This window comes from Nelumbo nucifera, chromosome 3 (assembly GCF_055504915.1).
Source record: "Nelumbo nucifera cultivar China Antique chromosome 3, China Antique-T2T, whole genome shotgun sequence".
NCBI lineage: Eukaryota > Viridiplantae > Streptophyta > Magnoliopsida > Proteales > Nelumbonaceae > Nelumbo > Nelumbo nucifera.
In genome coordinates, this window is record NC_142651.1 from 14,989,304 (window position 1) to 15,008,527 (window position 19,224).

Here is a 19,224-nt window from a genome sequence, read left to right on the forward strand (position 1 = left end):
AGTAAGAGAGCTAGAGAGCTGCGAAAACTAAATTGCGCATGTCCCTTCTAATGTTGGAGGTAAGGCCTTTATATAAGCATTGTTTGGTGTGGGCATCACGCAATGCGTCTGAGATCTCTAGGAAGACGTGCCTAACTGCTCCGAAGTCCTCGGAGGTAGTCGTGCACATAGGCCAATCTTTGCGCCTTACTCGGTTTCCTCCAAAACATTTGGTGTGAGAGCTCCGAGAGACCCAGGAGTGATGGGATGTATGCAGAATTCGTCAGTGAGCACGTCTCGTAGGTCTTCACCTGGACCTCAATCAAGTCGGCAAGCCCTTGAGGGAGGTCGCTCCTCACGTTGAGGTAGCTTCGGCCAATACTGACGAGGTACCATAGGTCGGCCCTGGACGAGGTGCTGCTAGCCGCTTTGAGTTGTGGATGAGGTCGCCAGCTAGGTTTCCACCAGGTCAGCGGTAGAGGCAGGTCGTCAGGTTGCTAGGTCGGCACCAAAGGCAGGTTGCCAGGTCACCATGTCAGTGGCGGGGGCAAGTCGCCAGGTCACCAAGTCACCAAGTTGCCAACTGGGACTCCATCATTTTGGCTAAGGCAAATTGTCACCTAGTTGTTCCGAGATGACATGTATCATGATGTGAGTGGAGGGCCAAATCTGCCTTCATCACACACTAATTAAGGCCGGAGGGGTATTTGAAACTTTTCATAATTCAGGTATTCCCATTGTATCAGTTCAAGAGACCTTTCATAATTCACACCAACCTCATATGATCATATCTAGTCCTAACACATGTACAGTTGTTCCGAGATGACATGTGTCATGATGTCAGTGGAGGGCCAAATCTGCTTTCGTCACACACTAATTAAGGCCGGAGGGGTATTTGAAACTTTTCATAATTCAGGTAACTCCCATTGTATTAGTTCAAGAGACCTTTCATAATTCACACCAACCTCATATGATCATATCTAGTCCTAACACATGTACAGATATAACGACTGTTGGATCGGTTGTTGGAACCCTGTGTTAGGACCATATCCAGACTTTATATCCTCTCCTCGAACATCTCCCCATGAGGCCATGAATAATATGCTGTGAGGTTGGTGTGAGGAGTGTTCTGTGACAGGTCTCCACTGAGAAGGGGGTAGGGAGCGTTTGATTGGTAGCAGATCCCAACCCCCTACCGCTGTTAACTGTTTGCCTGTTTGGCTGTTTCTTTTGTCTTCGTAGTCGTAAAGCCTGGGTCTAGGTGGACGTTATCAATTCCTGGGTCATCACTCCTCAATCCAACGGCTTTAGACCATCAAGGACAGATACATTATTTACCTTCCGCTTCTTGTCGGAAAAAACGGTGCACAGTTGCTGAGATGCAACTCCTTCGGCTCCATTCCAAAGTCTACACGAAACGTCCTCCGGAAAAGGGTAAACCTACTTGTAGATCTCCATCCATCTCATGAACACGACAAGGAGTAAAAATAAAATCGATTAAAATAATAGATAAAATCACTAGAGCGAGCAACAAAAGCAATAGACAAATTAAAACACTCTGACCCTTCTCTAGAGAATGTCTTAAACAAAGATAATTCTTCCCAAATCCCACTCATTGATTGCCTTCTCAATGTTCAGCTTCAGCACGCGCTCGTAAGTCGTAATCTCTCTACTCTCAAGCTCATCAGGTACCTCTTCTTCAATATTTTCATCTACCCACTTTTAGCATTCACAAAATATGAACGCCCCAGATGAACTCTTCTGATTAATTTTTTTTTTAATTCTATCTTCGTTCTCCTCTCTTGCTTCTCTGTGTTCCATTTTCAGTTTGACAGAGTTTTCAGACTGTTTTTAAGCTCGAAATAAACAAAACATAAAGCATGCTGCTTTTATGTTTTAATAGCTGAAGACTGTTAATTTAATTATGTTCCCTTTTTGTCTGTAGATTGATTTTTGCCGTCCAGATTATGGTAGAGAATCTTCTGGCTTTTTGAGAGAACCAGACAAATATTCAGGGGGAGAAGGTTTTCCTTAGAAAAGAAAGTTCTCCTTTTGGGGATCGAATTATGTTGAGAATATCAATCAATGCCAGGAGAAGGTCTTCTTATTGGAAGACAACCCCTTTAGGGTTCTAAAAAAAGGAATTTGGGTTAAGCTACTTCAATTATAGTTATGGCCTTCCCTTTTGTTCTTTGTGTAGTATATTTATTTCTCTTTTTTGCGAAGCACAAGCTGCTATCGTTATTTGGTAGGAGTTGAAACACCTATCAGTCTGTCAGCACTGTGAGATACACATTGATTTTTTGCAATGTAATTTTGTTTTAATTGTCTTGAAAATTTATTATGCTTGTTGTTTCTGGCTTCTCAAGATTTCTCCATGCTTGAAAAGAGTATGCAACCTTCAAGGTTCCTTTTGTGCATGATAACCGTCTCCATGTTTGTTTTGATCTCTTCTTATGTCTTCCTGCTTCAATCAAGTTTCAGTTCATCGTTACCTGGATCATTTTTTGGGATAGTCCTTAATAAAACATCAGTTTACTTCAATTCCAACAGTGTTAGTAGAAGTGATGAGCTTCCTAATAACCTTCCTTTGTCTTTTCCAACAAATATTAGAAAACCCAAATCAAGTACCCAAAATAATGTCTGTCAAGATTGCAGTTCTAATAATGATGAGATGAGACTTTTGCAACAAGGAAGCAAGAAAACCTGTGACCCAAACCAAGTCATCCTCAGGGTGTTTATGTATGACTTGCCTCCTCAATTTCACTTCGGTTTGTTGGGTTGGAATGGGAAAATTGGTCAAATATGGCCAGATTTGAGCAACCCCACTGACATCCCATCATACCCTGGTGGATTGAACGTACAACACAGTATGGAGTATTGGCTCACATTGGATCTTCTCTCATCGAGCACCCCAGGTGTGGAAAGGCCTTGTAGTGCAGTTAGAGTGAACAATGTCAGTCAGGCAGATATAATTTTTGTGCCCTTCTTCTCATCTTTGAGCTACAATAGACATTCCAAGCTACATGGAACAGAGAAAGTTAATATGAACAAGATTTTGCAGAGTAAGTTGGTGCAGTTTCTGATGCATCGTGATGAGTGGAAGAGATCTGGTGGGAAGGATCATCTAATTGTAGCACACCATCCAAATAGCATGTTGGATGCTAGGAAGAAGCTTGGTTCTGCCATGTTTGTGCTTGCAGATTTTGGGAGATATTCAGCTCAGATAGCAAACTTAGATAAGGATATAATTGCTCCATACAAGCATGTTGTGCGGATTGGTGGTAACTCTGTGCCATTTGAGGAACGCCCAACCTTGGTGTATTTTCAAGGAGCAATTTATAGAAAAGATGTAAGTATTTCTGTTCTTCTATCCAGTTTTGTATTACTCTCAGCTTGTATTCATGATTTGTTATTATATCACATTAAAAACAAGATCTCCCTGCTTTGTGGATTAATGATAATACCTGTGATGAAGTACATCATCAGAAATCTTTTCCAGTTTTCCACCAAAAAGTTGTTTGATAGAATCCCATTAGTCCATTTACCTAAATGCTGAGAGATTATCTTGAGCTGATAAATGCTCGTGTATGATAAAGAATGGAAATGGGAGTTTTTTTATCCTTTTTTTTCTTGTTTCTTAGCAATATCAAGAGATCAAATTGAAAGGAAGAAATAGTGAAGATTCAAAAAGTAAAGTTAGGTAATTGGTATTTTAGTTTGTAAATACTCTTCTCAAAGTTGACAAAAAAAAAATCCTCTTTTCTTGTTTGTTGTAGGGAGGATCTTTTACCCCCCTAAAAAAAATGATCATTGGATTGGGGAATTGATACCTTTTTATGATAGGTTCTAAGCTCAAAACTTGGTGCAGTAATTTTATGTCTATAAAATTCTCTTCTTATCCTCTTCTACATATGGGGTCTATACAAGGATCCAACATTCTCGCAGCCAAAATTTGCCTCTTGGGACCTTTGGTTTTGTGGCCTCACAAGTCATAAGAGATCCTGCATTTCTATTTTGTTTATCTAAGAGATTTCCTAGGTCAGACTCTTTGAATCTGGTTGGATTTAACTTTCATCTTTGCCATGTTTACAGCATGAAAAATGCTAAGTTGTTACTCCTGTATTGAATGTGGTAGTCCTTTTAACAAATTAGTGGAAACAGTTGCTATTTTATGAAGTATAAAAAAACATTTTGAAACCCTAACATAATATCCAACATAAGCTTTTCAGATACTCTACTTCCTGGCCTTTTCATCAGCAGCTACCCTCTCTATTCCCCACTTTTTGCAATAAGCTTCAAAATCATACATTTTGTTTACACATAATATGCAAAAGATTGATTTATTTGAGTTCCTTGTCATTATGAGCTTCTACACTCTGCATTGTTATGATGGATTTATGTTTCAGGGAGGAGTCATTCGTCAAAAACTCTACCATCTTCTCAAAGATGAGAAGGATGTTCACTTCACATATGGAAGTGTTCATGATAATGGGATCGGTAAAGTGGGTCAAGGGATGACATCATCCAAATTCTGTCTGAACATTGCTGGAGACACCCCTTCCTCAAATCGTCTCTTTGATGCCATTGCAAGCCACTGTGTCCCTGTGATCATTAGTGACGAGATTGAGCTCCCATATGAGGATGTCTTGGACTACTCAGAATTCTGTATATTTGTACGGGAATCTGATGCTCTAAAGAAGGGGTTCCTACTTGATCTACTCAGGGGAATTAAGCACCAGCATTGGAACAAAATGTGGGAAAAACTAAAGGAGGTTGAACATCATTTTGAGTATCGGTATCCATCTCAGCCAGGGGATGCTGTAGAAATGATTTGGAAAGCAGTTTCCTGTAAGGTACCATCAATTCGACTTAGGGTGCACCGTCAGAACAGATTCCGTCCATTTGAGCACATTGGGAAGATTATATAGGATTACAAGAATGTCCATGGAAGTTTTATATATTTCTCACCTGTAACCAGTGTGGATCCTTGCCTAGAGTTTCTTTTTGGAAAGCCCTAAGGTTGATGTCACAACTCAGCGTACAACTCCTTTAAGATACTTTGCTCAAGAAAATCAGGAGTACTAGTCCACGTTACAGTGTATAATCTGGTAGAAGCAAACTATGTCAAAGTATAAGCAGCAGCAGCAGCAGCAACGTTCCTTGAATGTGGAATTTATTTGACAGACTGTCATGAAGCTCCTAGAACTATTTGATACTCAAAATGATGAGCTTTATCTGCAATACATCTAGAGATCTATTTGATTCCTTGGTTTTTGAGAGAGATACATGTAAATTGAAAGAAGAGCTTTATCTGTTTGATCCTTCTCTTTTCCTCTCTTTTTTGTTATTAAATTTGAACTCCTTGTAATGTACTACAACATTGTGGCTTCAAAACACTTAATAAAGAAGCATTTCTAGCAAATGCGCATTCTGCTCATTTGCACAAGCAAGCAATGAATTCAAGAATCCACCAGAATAAATATGAAGGTCCTGAAAAGAAAGATATGCATTTGAAAAAGAAGTGCGAGATATTTAAGTTTAGTCTTTGTTGCTGAAAACTCAGGGACATTTGCAAGCACGTGGTGCAAAAGAAAATGGCAAGACAGGAAAAAAAACTTCATCAAGGACGGGGATATGATCATGAAGAGGGAAAATGATCAGTACTTGGAGGAAGTTAAGACACAACTTAGGCTCTTTATACAGAAAAATTTTAAATCTGGAATGATGTGAAAGAATTTCAGTATAATCTGCAAAACTAGAGTTGCAAATGCAGACAGATACAAGTCTTTTTCTTCAAAGAAAAAGAAGAAACCCCACTGTATTGTAATTTTGCTTTCGATAACCTGCAGCATGATCCTTACAGTATCTTTTCTCTTCTATAATTGGTTAGGATCTCAGTTTACAATATGGAGATAACGCTGTATGGCTTTAAGGGCCACTCTAGTGCAGCTCTATGTATACACATCTCTGTAACAAAACCTCTAAATATCAAACAAAATAGAGAAAACCAACCAACCCACAGGATAAAAACTCTGACTGAAGCAGAAAATGTCCACCACCCTCTGGTTTCTCTTTGTTTCAGGAATGGAGAAAAGCCATCATTTTCTGTCATTCAGCTTCATTGTTGCTTGATTCTGTAGTTGAAGCAAGAACTTCAATAAACGTGTCAACACCTATTGTGAATTGGATCTGATCCTCTTCGAACTCTTCTTTTGCTTGACCTATTGGGGTCTAGCCTTGAGGATGGGGACACTGATTTCTTCTTGGTGTTTAGCTCCTCTACTTCAACAGCCGCAAGGAAACGTGAGTTCTTGGGCGTAAGTGCCTGTTCTTCTTTCTTCCATCTGAGGACAAGGTCTATACTGCTGAGACCAGAAACCTTTTGTGGTTGAACAACCAAGAACCCAATACAGATAACAAGGACAAACATCCTATAAGCACAGAAAACCATGGTTTCAACACTCAGAAACAAGAGGAATGGGAGTATCTCTTGTTTAGAGTAATGAGAAAATAAGCGGCTCTGAGACTGTAATCCTTCTATGCTTGTGGCCCATTCCTGTACATATAAGCCTATGGTTTATCTGATGTGTTATTTAGGGAGCTTAAAAGCGTAAAGCAGAGGGCCCCATAACACCTAGAGAAATTTTAGATTCACCTCAATCATAAGCCTGCAATCGAAGCAAATTAAGGCTGTTTTAGAAGTCTCTGACAGTTATGAATAAAGAGCTCGGAACACCACCCTTGAGAAGCTAAGCATCTTTTCGTTGGTTCCCTACATCCCTATCATTTGGCCTTGCTTTTGTCCAGTAAACAAGGACAACCCGGTCTTTTGAACCGACTTGCCACATCACCCGACCATGCTGACATGTACAAGCTGTGTAGCCTCTCTTATACTTCTCTATCTAAACTCCTGCTCGCAAGGCGTGTCCCTTCTGGCTTCTGCAATTGTTTGGCTTGGCTTGGCTTGGCTTGACAAGCAAAGATATCTCATATCTAGGGGCCAGGGGGGGGTCTTGCCCAAGAAACGGCCTATGAGTCTGTGACTCTGAGCATTTTCCTAGGTAAAGGCCTGATAGATGAGCATTTTTCCAACAAAAACTAAAATAATCAAAGTAAGAAATAGGTCATCGGAATACTCAAGATTCAAAAACTAAGAAGAGTTAGGACTTAGGTGGGTCGTTGTTGTCATCTTGGGATTATTACCCTTTAATATTTGTTATTGAAAAAGAAAAAACAATGGGCAAATACTAGTGACTAGTCTAGTCTCTGGTGTGGCTGGAAAGCCAAAAGCTAGCCATGAGCCAAAGATCAAGATTGCTACAGTTACAAGCAAGCCATAAAGTAGAGAAGAACTGGGAGGAAGGGTGGGGAATGGAACCCCCTCAAGAAAACCAAATACTTGCTTTATGCCATTCTGAGATCTTCTCTCACTTTAGAATTCCAAGCTCTTCTCTCCATGCAACAAAATAACAGTCCTTTGGTTTCGTGTGCTGAATGGGTTTCTTTATGCTTTTCTTTGCTGTTTCTTTGGATTGCTCAGCTCCAAACCCCACATTCAAAGTTTCAAAGAAGACCCACTACAAGCCTCTCCACATCTCACCTCTCACCATCTCATATTCTCATTATCTCCCCTCCCCCATCTCTTTCTTTATTTTTCTTTAATTTGTTTTCTCGGTTATCCATGTAGACCTTCTTTCCCTTTATTTTTATCTTCTATTAATTTATAAAATCACATGCAACTAAGAAAAAAAAATTCCAAAAGCATCGATTCTCACACTTTATTAAATTTAGGGTTAAATTTTGTGGTGTCTTAAGACGGTGGAATTTGGACTGGTCGTGGTCCAAGCAGAATGCCGCGGCTTTGATAGCATGTTATTAATAGGTGGGCATTTGCTTTTAGCTTTCAATTAAAGTAAAAGAACAGTGGGGAGCTGTTGCTTTCTACTCTTCCTCATACGCCACAAGGTTCAACTCCCCCCTTTAAGAGCTACTACAGATTATCCGTTGGCATTATATGTATACCTCCACTCTACCTCATTCTCATCATTTATACATATTCTTCCTTTTTTCTTAGTTTATAAATTTCGAGTTAATATTACATCAGTTCAATAATATTACGTATAAATTCTTTATAACATGTCAATACCAAAAATAGAAAAGCATAAAATCCTCATAAGATTAAGGAAATGAACAAGGTTTTTAAAAGTGAAGCGAATAAACTGGTCAGGGGTTCAGTTCTCGGGTCGAACGGTTGGCCTGTTCTGACAAAAAAATAAAAAATGGCCAAACTATTGAATGGTTCGAACAGTTCGACTGCCTGGGTCAGGGGTTTGCTGACCAAATCAACGGTTTTGGGAAATAACAGTTCTAAGATAAAACGGAACTAATCACCTGACTGGTTCTCGGTTTTTCCGGTCTGACCATCCAGTCCAGTCTGATATTAAAAACCATAGAAATGAATACTAGTTGGGTTGGGCTATCCAATGAATAATGAGCTTGCCTTAATGACCCATGAATCTTTCAAATGGGAAATTAATTAGGAGTTCAAATGGGGCCTCCAAAATTCCTTTCATTCTTCTCTTGTTCATAGAAAAGGCTTTGCCTTCAAAGACTTTGCCACGTGTAAAAGAAGCCCTTTTTTAATAGGTGGGGGGTTTTAGGTTTCCTGTTGCAAAATTAAACTTCGAATGGCTAATATTAGTTGTAAGAACCATCAATACAAGGCAGGAAATATGACTGATATGAGTTGTAGCCAATCTCTAGTGGACATGCATATCCATAGATAAAACCTGAAATTTCTCTACTGTCAATGCATTTAGGTTTTCCTATATTGATTATTATTTTAATGAGTACAACTGAAAATAGTTATAAGGAGGTCCCCCACATCTTTGCTTCATCCCCTATCTGATGAGTGATTTCGATCAACCATAGGATTCGTCCGTGTGCGTGGTTGAAATTGGTGGATTTATGTAGGAAATTCACTACTTGACCATCCTGTTTCTTATATGAATAAAATAAGAATATCGGTGAGGCTTGAATGAAGAAATTTACAAATTCATTAACCCATTTTATTTATCCAATTCTGTGGATTTTTTTTATTAGATATCCAATGTATGTCCCCTCCCTTCCAACAATTGGACCTTTTCCAAGTAATGGCACTCAAAGCCTGATTTTTTTTTAATTAAAAAATAGGAAAAATGAAGAAAAATGAAAGGAGAAGAGATTAACTTTGTATTGTGGTAGAGACTGTGGAGATAAAAAGTAAAACATGTGAAGTAGGAGTATTATGGAGATGGCAAGAACAATGCCACGTGTAGAATTATAGGGCGTTGGATATCTTTAAAAGGGCCAATTTATCAAAAGATTGAAACAGAGGATATGCTGAATAGGGAAATGGAAAGGTGTAGGTGGGTCCCTTGCTTGGCTATGTACGGGTATGTACTTTTTAAGGTTTGGTACTTAGAAGGATACCCCACTTAGTTACCTCTTCATAAAGTTGTTATTCCAAGGAGAATGGGAGTCTAAAGGCCCTGTAGAGATTTGTAAAAGGAGGAGAAGAAGAAGAAGAAAATAATGGGGGCTTATAGTTGAGACTTGAGAGGTCTTTGTAGATTCTCTGGATTGGTCTTAAAGTTGTAGTCTTCTGAACTTTTATTTAAACTTAAACAAAGACCCACTTCATCAGGTTCCAGCTCCCGCCTTACCTTAACACTGTTAGTCTAGGCTGGGTTCTACCTCTTCATACAAAATTAGTCCCGGAATATGAGAAAGAATTAAGAAAAGAGTGAAAAAGAAATTAAAGCAACCCTCAATCGCTGTTGTTACAGGTCATTACCTGAACTTTGCACTATTCTCTTCTCACTTGGCATTTCTATATTTGCTTATTCTCTCTCTCTCTCGTCAGATGCTTTTGGCTATTGTGAGCTGCTGATTTATTAGGGGCGTCTGTGACCATGTTTGTTTTTAGAGACATTAGAAGTGATGGTTTTAGCTTTTAGGAACTTCTCGACCTTGTCTTCCATCACAAGTACCGATTTTACCAAGATCTCGATTATTTAGCCTATGAAAACCGTCAAATAAAAAAAAAAAACAGAGGAAAGCTCATTGGCTCATGCATTGTTTTGAGCATCCAGACCAATCCAAGTCTGGATGGAAGTTTGGGAACACTCTCATGAAGTACTCTTGTTAGCCCTACTATATTATTTGGAAATTATACAAAAATTAAGGGAGTGTTATCCAACGTGTATGGTTTTGTTTAAAAGAGCTGGCACAATACTGTGCAAGTTAATTTGATTCATTAAGTATATGTTTAGCATTGATGTTACAATTGCATGAGAAAACCGTGCTGTTGATGTGTAGCTTGGAGTACTGTTTTCTTAGAAAACGGTTCCTTTATTTTTGTTTGAAATTGTTGCTGTCAGGTAGGACGTTTCCTAGAGCAACAGCAACTTTAACGCTGGTGTTCCAGAAAGCGGCAACAATGCCAAACAGCCGCTAAATGTTCAAATTCAAATTGAATCTGATCCATCCAATTTAGACCTTAAATCTGACTTGGATCTGATTCGGATAATGAGTTTAGTTCATCATCTTCTATTCTTCACCATGACATCATCCAAACCTTATCCCAACCATATGGGGTCGGGTACATGAATCCTGTTAGCCGTCATGTTTTCTTTAATGCCATTTCCATTGTTAAATTATGGATGATTAGATCATCTCTTGGTAGTTGGACTCATGTCCTTCTTGGTCTATACCTAGCCCTTCTAGCCCTTCAACTTGCAATAAATCACTCTTAGTTATTGATGGTCTTCTATACATGTGATCAAACCATCTTACTTTATCTTCTCTCATTTTATTATCTATTGGAGCCACTCCTAAGGTTTTTCAAATCTTTACTTTTGATCTCGTTCCTTTTTAGTTTTTCTGTCCATCCATCTCAGTATATGTATTTCTACCACATTCATTTTTTGAATATATTGTGTAATTAATAAACTAAAATAGCTTTATTAAGGTATTATATGCCACAAAAAAAATAAATTGAAAATGAATTTAATAGTGTTATCATAAACAAATGACTTGAAAATAGCTTTCACCACATTTAAACCTATGACTTTTAAGCCAAAATTGAAAATTAATGCGTATTAATTCTATGTAGATTTATATTTGATCCAATTATAAATAGATGGAATTTGAATTAAATTAATGTATGCTTATACCATTTGCAGTCCTAAATCTTACCGAATAAACAAAAGCAACAAAGTTACCCAAGGTTTAGTCATGGGCCTCATGGCCCACTTAATGTTTTTTGGTATGACAAATGTAATGGTTGACACACAATGGTAATGGGCTGCAAATGGCATGTCAAAAAACACAATTATGTTAAAGCATAAAGAACATGTTTGCTTTGTTTCGCTTTTGGGGTTGTTTTAATTCATCCATGCCTTGGCCCTCATAAATAATAATGTTAAGAAAAAGAGTAATGACAGTAGTACTGTACAGGCTATATTACATATTTTTCTTTTGGAGAATATATGCTGCCTTGCTTTTTTTTTCCCTAAGTTAGTTAATAGATCCTTAAGACTTAAGGTACCAGAAGGACACATTCTCTAGATTGTGCACTCCAAAATCATGAGGAATCTACTTTAATTTTTTATCCTCTTCGCTTATTCAATTCTTCATGTAATTTCGAGAGCTTATGTACCTCGAGTGTGAACGAAATTGTTAAACCAAAAGCTCACAGGGTTATAGTTTTCTCATGCAGTGAGCCTTGTTGAAGGTCAGCATTAATACATAGGGTAGGGGCAGGCAGTAACTCGGATAGCCAAATCAAAGGCTTGTGTAGATATTGTTTCTCTAGTGGTAGGAGACCAAGAGAAGTGAACCTGACTGACTGTATGGCTGCAAACGGTATTCAATTATCCGAATTTGAATTTGAGTTCTTCCATCCTATCAAGGGTGACCCGAATTCCAATAGATCCACCCTCGTCCAATATGATATAATGGATTCAATTTTATTTAAATATATACATATATGTTCATATATACTTAAAACTTATATATCGTATACATTAGTAAATTAAGTTGATTTTGATGTTATTGTTTTGCTAAATTTTCTATAGGCTCAAGTTTCATACGAGTAATTTTTAATTAATTTTGTTCATAAAATATAATATCAATATCGTTTTTAATTGATTTCCAATTAATGCATTGATTTGGGTTGAAGGTTTCTAGGCCACAGACTTCGGCCTCATGTCCTCGATTCCTTCTTGTATCATTCAAGACTGTAATTTAAGCTCCAATTAATGAATCTTGCCTCATCAGACCTTAAATAAAAAGAGCAAATTTTAGTTCATTTTATTATATACTATATAATATTTTGAACTTTTTTAGTTTAATTTATGTATACTATTGAATATCTAATTACAATCCAAATTCAATTTGAATCCAATAAAAATCCAATTGATAAGATCTAATTGGATCCATTTGCAGCCATTTTAGTAGCATTGGAGTTAGAGGAAATGAGAGCAACAAAAATTTAGGCCAGCCGGATGTTAATTGGATTGGTTGAGTTTCTTCAAAAAGCCTGCCCTGATATTACTGAGATCAGCTTCGGTCAGGACTAGCCTGTGCTCATACTGTCCCAACAGTCTCTTGTAACCTTGCATCGGGAATAAAATTAAATCTTTGAAATTAAATCCTGCTTCAAATAGAGAGACTCAGGACCGGTTTCTTCTTTGAAATTAAATCTTTCATCTCCAAAAGAATCGATTCATAAAACGTGTTTTGAATAAAAAAATGAAAGAAATAATTTAAACAATTTTCATATAACAAAGTTTAGAAAAACAAATATTGGAATAAAAAAAAATCATCAGAATTAATTCTCTAAAAAAAATGACAATCTCTACCGTATCCATAGAGCACCAAAGACCAACAATATCGGATCATGCAAGCAAATAAAATTGAAAAATGAATAATTAATTACAACTGTGTTCCGGGTGGGTCCGGTTGGAGCGGATGATTCATAAATAGCCCCATGGCCATGATTATTTCTCAATTCTCATTTGTCAGGGAAACATTTCCCGCAGATCATCAGTTTCACGGGAAGCTCGCTGTTGCTGCGAAAATCACAAGTTTATGTACATATATCTATTGAGAAAATAGCAAAAAGCTAATTGTTTATACAACAACAAAGCTGAGTAAAAGGTGTAGAAATTACAAATGAGAATTGATGAACCTCTCTCGCCTCTTCCATACTAGTTCATCAGTAAACGAATATCCCTCTTTTTAACATTCAAATGTCCCTACTATTGCAGTGGTTCCTGATGAGGAGTCACTGCAGGTCCTGGCGCTATGGTGAACTGTAAACCTCTACGTTGCCCCGACTGCAGTACAAATGCGACCTCTGTTGCTGCAAGAGCTGCAGCTTCCTGATTCACAAAGTAGGTATTAATTACTATATCAACCAAGCTAACATACATCTTGTAACCTAGAAGAATTTCCCCTTGCCAAATGAAACACGAAGCACCACAGGGATGCGCTCCCCTATATACACTAAGAAAGTATAAATGTTGGGGGGATCCACTAACCTGTCTTTGTCTTCGGCGCTGCAAAATACTGATGGCCCAGGCCATAATGTAACATGGCAAAAGAAACCCAGCAGCACGGAGCAGGAAAAGCTGTTGAGAAAACAAAAAATAGTTACCCTTTTTATTGGTAAAAATGTATTAAGATGCCTAGCCAAATATCATCTAAACTATGGCAAGGAACAATGAAAAAACAAATAAACCCATTTAAAGATGGACTGGGTTGCTAATCCTGCTTACAGAGAAGAAGGTGGAGGCATCATCCTCATCCCCATCCCCATTGGTGATAGATAATGCATGCCTCAAGAGCAAAAGTGCCATTAACTGCAATGGGAAAACAAAAAAGTTTAAATTCAGAGTATGAACATGCAAGAACTACTAATGAAAATAACAACCAATATGACAAAAATTGAAAGGAGGAAAACCCGATAGATGGATATACAAAAGTTGAAGGGGGGAGATGTTTGTTTTTCTTTCTTTCATTTTGGTTTGCATTTTGCAATATATGCAATAAACACCTCAGAATGGTAGATGTTCTATTTTATTTAAAACGACTACAATCGACATGATGCATTACAACAACCAAGGTTTACAACTGGACCAAACAAGGAACCGTTCTGGGGTCTGGTTCCCAGGTTGAACAGTCCGAGTTGGACCAAACTGACACCCCACTCTGACAAAAAAATTAAAAATAAAAAATAAAAACAAAAAAGGACCAAAAACCATTGTCCGGTTTGACAGTTCGATCACCTGGGTCAGTGGTTCACTGACCAAATCAATGGTTTTTGGCCAAAAAGCGGTGTTGGGGTGAAATGGAACTGGTCAGGTGACTGGTTCCCAGTTTTTCCGGTCCGGTCCAGTTTTGAAAACACTGACAACACTTTAGCAGCATGGCATTGTTTTCCTCCTAAATATAAATATTCTCTTCTTTACAAATCATAGCTCCAGATCGTTCAGATTAATAGCAAAATAAAAAATAAAAAAAAAAAACATTTTCTTTTTACCTTTTGGTAGTCCATGCATCATTCCACCTCCCATGGTTTACAAGTAAACAATAATTATAATTACTTGCAATTACTTTTGATGGATAGTTATTATAATTACTTACAATTAGAGCAGCCGAGCGGCAAAATGCAGCCCCACTAGCATTTGTAGCAGCATATTCATCATATTCAGCTTCCAGAAAATGGCGTTCAGCTGCTGCCATTGCCAAGAGTCGAGGATCATGCAAATCCACAGGGGCACCAGAGATTGTCCAACCACTATTACAAAAAAAAAGGATAAAAAGAAATGATGATTATTAAAAACCATCCCAACTTCAAATGTCAAAGCCACAAACACAAAAATAAGAGCACCCATATCCATATTGTGCAAAAAGTGCCAAAGATCAGGTTCGTATCCCGTCAACCCCTACCAAGACACCAGAATAGCTGGTACCAACAATGGGTGATGGCCTTAGTAGCATTTCCAAATTCCAAAGTGACAACTCCAATCATCATCATCCAAATGCAAGAAATCTACTGAAGATTACATATTAAACTTACCTGATATTAATTGTGGTATCTTCAGACTGTGGTGGAGGCGGTGGTGCAGTATAATCCGGTTGATAAGGCTGTATAGGAAGAAAAGTTCCACAATTGCAGTCAGATAACAAAAAATCATTTTGCAATACACGTGCAAAAATTATGAAAATAGATGGGCTATAGAAATCAATTAGGGTATGTACTTTCTTTATGCCTGACAGAGCATAAAACAATATAAAATAGGAATCTGTTTTCCTTTTAAATAGGCAAATGCTATCATATGTTCATGCTCAATATATTTTCTAACAGAGATGAACGTGAAAGAATATTCTTATATACAATTAGAAATCTGGTTTGATGATTAAATAACTTTATCAAGTAAACAGATAAGTGGTAATGCATATACACATACAGACATACAGATAGACAAAATTAGACACATAGAGAGAGAGAAGAACAATGATGAACAATGTAACAACATGTTTCTAGACTGTGGTGGAGGCGGTGGTGCAGTATAACCCGGTTGATAAAGCTGTATAGGAAGAAAAGTTCCACAATTGCAGTCAGCTAACCAAAAATCATTTTGCAATACACGTGCAAAAATTATGAAAATAGATGGGCTATAGAACCAACTAGGGTATGTACTTTCTTTATGTCTGACAGAGCATAAAACAATATAAAATAGCAATCTGTTTTCCTTTTAAATAGGCAAATGCCATCATATGTCCATGCTCAATATATTTTCTAACAGAGATGAACGTGAAAGAATATTCTTATATACAATTAGAAATCTGGTTTGATGATTAAATAACTTTATCAAGTAAACAGACAAGTGGTAATGCATATACACATACAGACATACAGATAGACAAAATTAGACACATAGAGCGAGAGAAGAACAATGATGAGCAATGTAACAACATGTTTCTAGACAAACAAGATAAGAACCATTTATGTAGTACTTTAAAAATAGATTATTCATCTGTCTAGACTATTCGTTAGTAATTAGAAAATAAATGAATGATCCAACTTCATTCCATATGTAATTTACATTATTTTGAAATTAAAAGAAGTGTGGGTATATGATATATTGCTGCAAGAAATTAAATCATTGATCATTTACATGTATTGCTGGCAAAGTTCATGTTTTATGCATAGATACATGCTGATTAAGGGATGGATGAAGTGGAAAATAATCCCAAGAATTTTAGAGTTTTATTTCAACCTACACCATATTGAATGGCCTATTTGTTGTCAAACAATCCCAAAAGACCATATTTCATAGCAACTTAGAAGCCGGTGAGATCACAAAACTTTGCCATCTTAAGAAAAATTCGACCATAGCAAAACCTATGTTACCACCTAGAGGCAAAATTGTTATCACATATGAAAGTTAAATAGGAAATAATGTTGCCTCTTCCTGATAACATTATCCCAGCATATTATGATATTTATGCAAGACAATATGGTAGGTAAACTAAAATCATATAAATAAATTAGAAGAGGAAAACCAACATATAGTTATAATTACACTATTGGAGAAAATAAAATAATAGGAGTTATATTTCCAAGAAGTAGGAGAAATCCCCTTATGCAAAGTGTGAAAACAAAACTAGCATTTGTCAAGGTATTAAGAAGAAATTGTCATACCTGATGGCAGATCTCACAAGTTATATCCCCTTTCTCATTGCACCATCGCTGAACACACTTCCTGTGAGCATACTGCATAATATCTCACTCTAATATCAGTGTCCAATCCAAGAGATAAAACCCCCAGAAAGAAAAACTAGACAATAAAACATATCTCAAACAGAGATGGGAAAATGGAAAAGAATGGACAACAAAAAAATGCATTTGAAAAACAGCCATCGGAACAGTTTTATGAGATCAAAGCAAATACCAGATGATATCTTTCCTGCTAGAGCCAAATAATAGAAAGACTACAAAATTAGAACTACTTGTGCATGAAGAAGAATGGCAATCATTACTTGGTTCACTGTGCTAAAGGTTCCCCTTCTAAATATTTTAAATGTTAAAAAATCCTCATTAGCATTATTTATCAGAAAACCGAAAGCAAAGCTGTTATTATCCAGAACAGATAAAAGAGTTGGGAAAATCATAGTTTAATACTACAAAATTTCCTCCAAGTTCAGTTTTCACTTCTGATATTAAGATGCCCAACTCATTTCCTAAGAGGAAAAGACATAAAGGTAAGGAACAACCTAAATGCAAGCATCAAGAAGAATTTATACCTTTTGACCAAATCAATAATTGTGCATATTGATGAATAAAAAATAGTATAGCAGAATTCATCAGCTCAATGGGAAAGATAGAAACCAATCATGATTTTAAGAACATAGAAGAGCTTCTGAATCCTTCTTGAATTCATAAATTAATCCTCTCTACAATACATGGAAAGTACTTCGTTCAAAGATGGGGTGAGCATATAACCCTTTACTTGAAAAAGATATATGGGAGTTCAGAAATTTTCAAATAGAAGATTCATAGAAAGAACAATAGTTATGTTGAATGAAACAGAAGATTAACTCTTAGGACCTATTTGTACTAATTGCATGCTATTCTAACCACTGCGCAAGGTTTTGACTTTACTATAAAATGTTCTTCTCTGTCGTTCAACATAGGAAACAGAACTAGATTGGGTTTTATGTCATTCTACAATCTAACATCAAAGAGGCAACAGCAACAACATATCAAGCGAATACGGAGAACAAGAACAAGGCATAATATTCTTATATTAGAAATTGAAGGGCAGAAAGACTCATAAGATGGATACCTTCAAACTGCCACTACAAGCACAAGGCGCTTCCAGGTTGTTGATGTGGTCCTCCTCTTGACAAATGCGGCATTCGATGGTCTGAAGAAGAGGTTCCTCCTCACCAGAGACCTCATGTTCCTCAACTTTGTTATCTTCACTGGAAAAACCGGATGAAACTGCAATTTGGGCACTAGGGCCTTCTCCGGAAGGTCCCGGAGCTTCACCTCCTACCGTGGAGTGTAAAGCCGCAGGTGTCATGAGGCGATCAACATACAAAACCAAGTGATCCCCCATTCCTTGATAAAATTCCCTTCCTTGCTCAAATAAGAACTCCTGCTTCACCACAAGTTCACCAAGATCAAATAAAAAAGAAGACCTTCTGATCAACTTTGACCTATTCTAAGTCAGAGCTCTAGATCCATTTTGTGTAAATAAGAAGATTTTCAGATTTTACGGAGAAAAGGAATCTGACAAAACCTTCAAAAACCAGAATAAAGCGTAGAATATTCTAGATTAAGCAACATTTCCCCCAATCCATCAAAATCATTTTCCCTGAACCCACACATGACAAAATTAAAGTAAAAAAAAAAAAAAAGCATCTTTCTCTTAAAAAAAAACGACTACTTTCGATGATCCATACAAGATTAAGCAAGCCTACCCGGAAAATACAGCATTTAAAGAGAGGAAAGCACAATTTTGCAGAAACTAAACACAGAATAATCCAAGAATCGAACCCTAGGCATCAAAGACGCCGATGAAAACTTCAACACATCGAAGGATTTCTTCGGCCAAAACAATCACAGAAAAAGAAAACAAATGAATCAAAATCAGGCACGAGAAAAAGAGAAGAAGAACAGGAAGAGGAAGAGAAAGAGGGAAGAGGGAGGAAGGGTACCTGATATGTTCGTCGTTGGTTAGCGCGTTTGGGCGTCCAAATAGCTTCAAAGGAATCCTCTCCTCCGCGACTTTGCTTTGAAAATTCTCTATCGGGACTTCCATTTATAGCTCCGATATGAGCGTCTTAGGCTCGGCTCAACCGAACCTCGTCTCTAGGCTCGGTAACGTCCGTCCAAAGCTCCAAAGTAACATTTTGTCAAGTTTCGAACTCTTTTAGTCTTTGCTAACCGACGTTAATCCGCTGCCATTTCCGCTAATGAACTTTGCCGCGTAGTTGACTTGATTTAGCATTGCCTTCCTTTATATGTCTTTTTCTCAAAGGTAAATTATCTAAAACCTCCCTACTACCTTCATAGTCTTTACCGAGCGGAATTACTATTAGTCTCTCACACCTATGCTCTCGGTTGTCATGCCCATGTCTAAGAAGGTTAGTGGTGCAGTGAGCATTCTTAGCTGGCTGAGA

At 37.4% G+C, this 19,224-nt stretch overlaps 2 protein-coding genes across 3 annotated transcripts; one reads left to right on the forward strand and one right to left on the reverse strand.

The window, feature by feature from the left end:
- Positions 1 to 1,428: 1,428 nt before the first annotated feature.
- On the forward strand, positions 1,429 to 5,404 carry LOC104597530 (putative arabinosyltransferase ARAD1). Its single transcript, XM_010259126.3, has 3 exons — positions 1,429 to 1,667; positions 1,925 to 3,331; positions 4,389 to 5,404. The coding sequence occupies exons 2-3, from the start codon at positions 2,357 to 2,359 to the stop codon at positions 4,908 to 4,910; spliced, it is 1,497 nt and encodes a 498-aa protein (XP_010257428.1). The 5' UTR covers positions 1,429 to 1,667; positions 1,925 to 2,356; the 3' UTR covers positions 4,911 to 5,404.
- Positions 5,405 to 12,916: 7,512 nt separating this feature from the next.
- Positions 12,917 to 18,896, reverse strand: LOC104597545 (uncharacterized). Of its 2 annotated transcripts, XR_016083913.1 has the most exons (9): positions 18,760 to 18,896; positions 17,883 to 18,197; positions 16,739 to 16,810; positions 15,110 to 15,177; positions 14,674 to 14,827; positions 13,806 to 13,889; positions 13,569 to 13,658; positions 13,199 to 13,409; positions 12,917 to 13,097 (listed from the first exon to the last, which is right to left on the reverse strand). XR_016083913.1 is itself a non-coding variant. In XM_010259152.3 (8 exons), exons 2-8 carry the CDS (start codon positions 18,156 to 18,158, stop codon positions 13,287 to 13,289), a joined length of 867 nt encoding a protein of 288 aa, XP_010257454.1. In that variant the 5' UTR covers positions 18,159 to 18,197; positions 18,760 to 18,896; the 3' UTR covers positions 12,917 to 13,286. The 2 variants fall into 2 exon arrangements, 1 of the variants encoding a protein (XP_010257454.1); XM_010259152.3 differs by having other exon boundaries at positions 12,917 to 13,409.
- Positions 18,897 to 19,224: the final 328 nt, after the last annotated feature.

Excerpts from the sequence above, each read along its gene's own strand:
- LOC104597545 (XM_010259152.3), bottom strand. The coding sequence starts at position 18,158 with ATGGGGGATCACTTGGTTTTGTATGTTGATCGCCTCATGACACCTGCG. Across the intron at positions 14,828-15,109 it reads GATACCACAATTAATATCAG|TGGTTGGACAATCTCTGGTG; the intron begins GTAAGTTTAATA and ends TTTTTGTAATAG. Across the intron at positions 13,659-13,805 it reads ATGCCTCCACCTTCTTCTCT|CTTTTCCTGCTCCGTGCTGC; the intron begins GTAAGCAGGATT and ends TTTTCTCAACAG.
- LOC104597530 (XM_010259126.3), top strand. The coding sequence starts at position 2,357 with ATGCTTGAAAAGAGTATGCAACCTTCAAGGTTCCTTTTGTGCATGATA. Across the intron at positions 3,332-4,388 it reads GAGCAATTTATAGAAAAGAT|GGAGGAGTCATTCGTCAAAA; the intron begins GTAAGTATTTCT and ends TTTATGTTTCAG.